At 41.0% G+C, this 8,202-nt stretch overlaps 1 protein-coding gene across 4 annotated transcripts in view; it reads right to left on the reverse strand.

The window, feature by feature from the left end:
- Positions 1-1,440: 1,440 nt before the first annotated feature.
- Positions 1,441-8,202, reverse strand: part of LOC101846456 (actin-binding Rho-activating protein) — a 38,808-nt gene continuing 32,046 nt past the window's right edge. For all 4 annotated transcript variants that reach the window (XM_005107291.3, XM_005107293.3, XM_035972143.1 and 1 more), the window contains exon 3: positions 1,441-1,806. In XM_005107291.3, coding sequence (XP_005107348.1) covers positions 1,610-1,806 — 197 coding nt within the window. In that variant the 3' untranslated portion in view covers positions 1,441-1,609. The remainder of the gene's footprint in view (positions 1,807-8,202) is intronic.

Below are 8,202 nucleotides of genomic sequence, written 5' to 3' on the forward strand. Positions count from 1 at the left end.
TTCTTTTTTGGTCGTTAGTGACGTTAGCCTGCAGAAGTGCCATGCTAAGTTACGTGGGCGTTGGTAAATTCCCCAATGAGCTAGAATTTTTTTAACGCGGTCAGACGAAAGTGAACAAGCTAGGCCTATTTTTGCACACGATATGTATATAACGCTGCCATTACAATATATACAATTTATAGATCTAGAGAGGAAGTTGCTGGGGACAGACAAGAGTGGCGCCGACTGCTCTCTGCTTTGTGTACCTGACGGTACAGGAAAAGAGTAGCCTAATTTATAAGTAAGTGTGAATAAGAATGGGGAACATTGTCAAAATATTTTTCGCCTCTATGTTAACATTGTTAAATTCTGAGACTCGGGCTAGGCCTATGTGTTGTGTGTTGAGAGAGAGAGAGAGAGAGAGAGAGAGAGAGAGAGAGAGAGAGAGAGAGAGAATAAGTGTTGATGTATTATTTTTGTAGTGAGTAGACTTGTGAGAAAAGTTTCCAAGACCTATGTGGATAATAAAGGGCCGTAAGAACCGTTGAAGTCCAAACATTATTTATTTATGGGTTTCACTTACAAGGTACAAAACACATTACATGTACTTTATTTTTCTGCTAATTCCATGAGTTTGGCAGCACACCTTACAATTTGTCTTCCTTTTTCTTTTAAATGATGCCTTCTTCTCCCATCAGTACATATATCTTTTAAAGCAAGGGACATGTTCAAGGGGTTTTTTTTCCCCAAAGAATCAGATACAGTGGAACTCGTCGGATTCAACGAGGTTGCCGACCCTGACCTAAAATCTCGTTGAATCCGAGTGTTCGTTATAATATCAAACACAAGGTTTAGTGTAGATAATTACAGGCACTGGGTAAGTAATGTACAAAGAGAAGTCACAAGTAGTACCTGAAATGCCTGTATGTTATGAGCTGTGTAAAAAAAAAAGACCGATTCGTTCAAATGCACCTGCCTGTGTTATCTCGATTGTTTACCAAAAAGTTGTGTTGCTGTGTAGAGCCTAGCATACGGCAACTTTTGATTCCATAGACCAGCGCATAATTCATTACGTAGATCTAAGTCAAGACTAGCTTATCATAGTAATAATGATCAATTTCCGAGGGGAAAAAACTGTGACACGTTTGTATCTGCGACGTTCAACGCCCGGACCGCTAGTGAATAATGGTTCACGATGCAGGTGCAATGGATGGTTTCCGGGAATAGTTTAAGTTCGTTCTGGGAAAAAAATGAGCGAAGCCACGTCCGCGGGGGCTGTTCACCCTGGAAGCGACCCTGTTGAATCTGGGTTAATTTTATTGATTTTAAAGAAGAAAAAAAAACCCCGTGGAATCTATCTCATCTCGTTGAATCTGAGTTCTCGTTGGACCTGAGCTCGTTGAATCCGAGTTCCACTGTACCTTTTTGTATGAATGGACAGGACAGACTCACATTTTTAACTTTATCCAAATGTTGTTCAAGTAAGGTAGGTACATATTGCAAACAACGTAAATTGACACCATCTATAATTTTACAAATAATTACTTCAACTCATCGGGTCATAAGAAACTACACATTAATCAGATCCTATTCAGTGAGTCTACCAGCTCCAAAGTTATTACATCATGTATTAATTATCAGGAACTTTAAAGCAGGTGATCACTACATCGTCATCTCTGCGCTGAAATAACATTTCTCCTTCAAAGTGCACCAATCCTTGTTTTCTTGCTCTCATCAGCATCCCGACTAATTTATTGGAGATCCTGGTATAGGCTTCAAACAAACGACCAAAGCTGATGACAAACTGGCCATTACAAGACTTTTCTCCTGTGAAAGTAGCACATAAACAGAATCAAGAGACAATTATACCAAAAAAATGCACAAACCATAATTAACAGTATTAAGTGCAGCCTATCACCCACATAGCAAAGTCAGCGGGACATGGAAATCTTTTCGTTGTGTACGAATTTCACTACAGTAAAATTCGGAAAACGAAGCTGTCAGGCCTGACCATCGATTTCGTTTCATCCGATTGTTCGGTAGCAATGTGAGCGACAAGCTGCGCCACAATGTATGGCCTAGCATTAGCATACCGTAACATATGTCTCCGCAGGGTTTTTTTTATTGTCCAGTAACCTGGGGGGAAGGGGGGGGGGGTTATAATGTTTGTGACGCGTCGTTATCTCTGCCGATTTTCCACGCCCGAACGAAACGCTCATGCCTACCCAGGGAACCCCAAACACATGCACTAACACAATTAACATCCATGCTCCCGACCTCTATTGACCCTGGCACACACTAAGACACGTCACGTCTTATAGATCAACTTCTTTGCGGGCTGCAGGGGAAAAACAAGCGAAGCCACACCAGTGGGGACTATTCACCCTACAAGCGACTTCCTTGAATCAGATTTCACTAATTTATGTGTTTGTTGAATCCACAATCCACGTCTTCTTTTGTTGAATCTGAGTTCCACTGTATGAATTTTATGTTATATTATAATAATGTCAAAGAAGATAGACACACTTGGACAATTGGGTCAAAACTTAACATGAATTAGAATGTCTCTTCAGCTTTGCCAAAAAGAATTTTGTACTCATAGTTACTTAAACATTTTGCAGACTTGGGATTTTGACATCGGTGCTTTCAGTTTCAGTGGCGTCTCGCGGTTTATGAAACTGACCGGCTATCATTCATTTGATCTCCTCCCACTCCGACCCTACTTCAAGCTCCAACTCCCTTGATGCCCCCCCCCCTCCCCCCCAGGGCCGCCCTCCCTCACACATACATACACTGAGACACATTTGTATACACTTGTATCTTTGCCCCCCTCCCTCTTTTTATAAAACAACGCACAACCAAACACACGTGTAGAGCTCTTGAGAACACGGTCCCCTTCCACAAAAAATTCTAATGACAATGTTAACGAGCTGATTTAAAGTAGTCTGTAGAAACATAGCACCAAATTGATACAGTGAAACCCTGTTATCACGAGAGGGAAGGGACTGGTGCGAAATATCAGTTATAGCAGGATTCTCGTTATAAGGGATCCAGTAATAAATTCAATGGAAATAATAAAAGTAGGCCTAATCTATGAGTTTGGTGTTCTGTTTATTATTTTTCTTATCTCCCCTGAAGATGGTTTTGTTCAACATGACCTCTATGTCTTAGGTCCCTACTTGATCAAAAATCGAATCAGGTCCACTTTCTCTTGCCCTAGCGATGTTGACAGCTCGGCGTTGGTGATCAGAAAGAAAGGGCTCGAGGTTAATTCGCCCGCTGTGTTGTCCCCTACCCCACCACACCCTGTGGTACGTTCCGTCTGCTTGCGCACATGGGTACACACCACGACGTCACACATTCGCTCCATCCATCACAGCACTGTGACCTCTCCATCCCCGCATCGGAGAAGTGAGAGGCAAGGTAGGCCAAGATAATCTAGACTAGGCCTAACATGGCTGGCCTATCCCGCGATGCGTTCTGCTTGTTTGCGCATTCCACACCCTCCCCACTCATCCATTCCAGCCTTCATTGTAGGCACACGTGGGCTCTCCCATTCTTGGTTTCGCTAGATCACCAACAAGTATCTCAACTGTCGAGGTTTTACATGATATTATGTATCATTGGCCTATGAGCTGCGCACAGCAGCAGCAATATTCCGCTATAACCGACCCACGTGCTTGTCTGACTGCGCTATAGCACTATTTTATTTTCAAAGCTACGACGTAAAGAAGGGGGGAAAAACGCGGATTTAGAATAGTGTCTTTATAACAGACTTTGTTATTTCAGGGCTCGTTATAAGTGGACTCCACTGTACCATACCACTGATGCTGTCCCAAGCAGACCAAGTCTAGATCTTGTTTGTTTTGTTTTAGTAAGAGTTTTACAGTGCTCGCAACTGCATAAGGTCATATGAGCGCGCCAAAAAAAAGTTGGCTCCGTTCGCAACAGTTCGCCGCGCAGCCTGATTCTGGTCTACACCTCTATTGAAGCGCTAAAAATTGGTGAAAGAAAATTATTAACTTAAAATAACTTTTTAAATAACATTAAAAATTTTAATGCTAATTACAATGTTCCATAAAGGCCGATGACCTTCGAAAATAATCCTCAAGGATTCTGTTGGGATCAACGACGGAAAACAGATCTTGCAATTTTTTGTATCTAAAATATTTCCTTCGGATCTCTTCGATGTCTCGACATTCTGTTAAATTGTGTCGAAAGGTAAAATCTGTGTCGCATCTGAAGGAGGCATTTATGTGTCAGGGACGTGTGTCCGATGCATATCGAGTAAAAATGACTTCGTCTCTTCTGAAGAGGCCCGAAGGTTTTCGCGGACCCAGTTTGGGTTTAATGAGGAGTAGTTTATTGTTTTCTTGTTTTTTTTCCAATGAGTCTCCCACTGGCTGGAGGCGTAGTTTTTTACTTTATTTTTAAAGTCAGTCTGTGGGAGAGTGTTCGTCGTTGATCCCAACAGAAGGGACAAGGATTCTTTCGCCAGGAAGTCCACTTGCTCGTTTCCTCGGATGCCCACATGGCTAGGTAGCTATGCGAACACGATGCTTTTCCCAGTTTCGGCCAAAGCGTGTATTATTTGTTGTAACCTAACTATTTTTGGTTGTGAGAGCGTGTAGTTTGTAAATGAGGTGATGCAAGACAGAGAGTCAGATAGGATAAGGAACGATTGGTTAGGAGAATTTTCTACGGAGTCCAGTGCCATGTCAATGGCAGTGGCCTCAGCAGAAGAAAATGGAGGCTTCGGGATGGAGTCTCCTCTGGTGTGTACTGTTTGAGGATAGGATAGCGCGCCCACGAGGTTTAGAGTCATCTGTGAAGATTAGATCCGGGTTTCTTGTTTTTGTCTTGTTTCGGTAAGCCTACGCGTCCACCAAAATAAGATCACTTTCAGGCCATGCTAATGTACGAGGTTTTTTCATGGTGTAGAGCCGACTCAAAAAGATCCGCGTCCACCGATGTCAGACCAGCTAAACCTATTTTTAGCCCACAGTGTTATGATTACGAGAACAACAGACAGTACAGGTGATTTATTTTTTAAATTTCCACTTTAAAAAACTAAAAAGCAACAAATTATAATTATGGGAAAAATTTTGGGTAAGCTGGGACGATGAGAAGAAAAAAAAAAGGTGGGATTGGGATTCGAACACACACAGCACAGACGAAATAATGTTTGCCTCCAAACGCAGACATGCTGTTCGCTCGACCATCAGAACTTTCATTAGGAAAGGGTAAATTAAGCTTCATATTATTATACAGCACTGTTTCAGGAAAGGCAAAGCGACACAATATGTCGAAATGTAGATCTAGAATCTAGATCTAGGCCTAAATCTAGTGGACCGGCAGATAATGTCTGAAGAAAACTAAATTTTGGCGGAAAATTGTAAGCACTAAACATTAGAGAGCGTAGATCTATCTAGATCTAGATCTAGACACGTCCCTAGCTAGGCCTAACATGGCCTATTTTTAGCTCTCCCGAGAACGAAATAATGATCTAGATCTAGGTCAAGTGCTTTAATTTCAGTTTTTTTGCTGTTATTCAGCACAGATCTGCTATTGTACAATATATTATAATGAGATACAACTTTATTGATTATGTAAAGTACAATGAAGAAGCAAAAATGTACTTAAAGATGCAAATTTCCTTCAAAAATTAGTTGAATCGAGGCTTTCTTAGTCCCCTGTACGACTGACGAAAAAGCGTGCATGCAGGAAAATCGCGTAGTCAGGCAAATCGCGTAGTCAGGCAAAGGCAGTCAGTGACTGACAAAAACAAGCTCATTTGCATGTGAGCTTGGCCTGCAAGTGACGAAAAAGCGCAGTGGACGCGGGGCCTAAGAGTTTTATGGCGCTCGCAACTGCATAGGGTCATATGAGCGCGCGAAAAAAAGTCTATTTTTGCATTGGTGAGGTGCCACGGAGGAAGTTCGAGGAAAAGAAATTGCTGGATGTCTTGTTTGGAAAAGTGAGGAAAAGAAATTGCTGGATGTCTTGTTTGGAAAAGTGCATGTTTTTAAGGTCCTCAAAGACTCTGAGGCCGAAGGGTTTGGTGAGTTCTTCGTCGTTTTAAAATGTATTTATGGTGTCTAGGTTTGTTCTGAAAATACAGTTGTGTGCTTGGTTCTCTGGAGTTGGGTTTCGTTTAATTACGTATTGTACTTGTAGTGAACGTTGTGTGCGTCTGAGTGAGAGTAAAATTGTATGTTTGCCTCGGCCTGGAGGCTTTCCATTGGAGAAGTGCGGAAAGCCCCCAGGGCGAGGTGGAGTCCTTGGTTTGGTACTGGTTCTAGCATTCTCAGGACGTGGGGTTTTGCCGATCCATAGACCTGACACTCATAGTCGTAGTCAAGCCTGGATCGGACAAAGGGTTTTGGGAGCTGGAGCTTTAAATTGTTTAGTTGAGTTATTTGGTGGTATGTAAACAGAGCAGGTCGTGATCGGTCTGTGCAGGGTGACCCTTACAGCAATAGCCTGGAGGGTCGTCCTAAGATGTACTTGTCTCTGAAGTGTGTTGTTGTCGGTGTAGATCGTGGTTCCACCGGAAGCAATCTGGTTCTCCGTGTGAATATAACGCAGCAAATCCTCTTAAGTCTATAGTTGAAGCCGGGGCGAACTTTGTCTCCTGGATACAGGCCACAAGTGGGAACAGTGTGGCTTGTAAGTTGTAATTCTGCAATGGAAGGTCGGAGTCTGCCGGTGTAACACGCTCAGAACACAACCGTGCAATAAAGACTACCGTAGTGGTTTTGGCGTAAGCTTTCATGCCATAACCACTACCGTAGTGATTTTTGCACATGCTGTAAACGCTACCCTAGTGACTTTGGCGTACGCTAAGAACACTATCTCTAAGCTAAAAACACTACCGCATACACGCCATATTGACTACCCACGTCAAAAACACTATCATCATTCTTCGTCAATAAACACTACTGCGGTTGTTTCGTGGTTTAGACATTATACACAAAACACTATCCCAGTATTTTTAAGATCAGTAGATCTACCTTGGGCTATTATAACTAAAAGATGGCACCTGAAATGAGGGTTTAGCTTCAAATTTTTGTTTTATCCTTTAGTTTAGCCACTATTGTGTCATTTTCCCAAGTATTATGCCTCAAATAAAATATATTTCTTCTAAAAATGCTTTTGAAAGGTAGTGATTAACTACTTTTGAAAACAAATTTTGATTTAAAATTGCATTTTCCCTGAAATCATATTTTTCTGTACATTTTTTCCTAAAGTCAGAAGTTTAAGAACGGATTTAAATTTAAATGAAACTTGACAGAGATGTAGTCCAAATAAAGCTATGCAAGATATCACATGCTTTTTAAATATCTTTTTTCTACCTAAAGTTATTAATGTTTGTAAGTTTAAAAAAAATAGATCTAGATTAGATCTAGATCTAGATCTAGATCTAAGGCTTTTAAAATTTTTCAATGACTAATTTTTTAAAATCTTTTTTTCCTTCAAAAATATAAATCTATAAGATACATGTAACTGAAAAAGCTTGTGATGTCTGGACTTTTTTAGATTAAAAAAACATGCCAAAAATGGTTCATTTTCCTTTGTGTCCACCGTTACCATGGCAACTTGAAGATTCATCCACAAAATAGATGATTGCAAATTACTCAAAGTACGATCCTTAATAATACGAGTGGTTTTTTAAGTCTCTATAGTAGTGAATTCGGCGTGAGAAGCCGCAAATAGCGGGGTTTGTGTGATTATATAATATACATTGCCTGAGGCTAAGAATAATATACGTACATCTAGGGGTTGATCTAGATCTAAATCTAGTGTTTTTTAGGGAAAGTACTTTATTTAGCGTGATCATTGATCGCCATAGATCTAGTTTTTTATAAAAAACCTAGATCTACTTGAATAGTAATTTTTGTTTGAAAGAGAGTGAACCCATTGATATAGATCTAGCCAGAAGTAGTGATTTTCGACGTGAAGGCCTATGCTATAAACACAAACGATAGTGGATTTTGCGTGAAGGTAGTGAATGTAGGCTACTTACGTACATTTGACGGTAGTGCTTTTTGCGGGACAGTAGTTTATTTAGCGTGAAGGTCTGTGCTATAAACGCTACTACTAGTGCTTTCAGCGTTGCCAATATAGTGGGCTCCCTAACTCCACCCCCACTGCACATTTTAGTAGGAACATGCCACTTGGCACATATGTACCTCGAACAAAACCAAAAACTTTGATAAACGG

This window comes from Aplysia californica, unplaced genomic scaffold (genome assembly GCF_000002075.1).
Source record: "Aplysia californica isolate F4 #8 unplaced genomic scaffold, AplCal3.0 scaffold00590, whole genome shotgun sequence".
NCBI lineage: Eukaryota > Metazoa > Mollusca > Gastropoda > Aplysiida > Aplysiidae > Aplysia > Aplysia californica.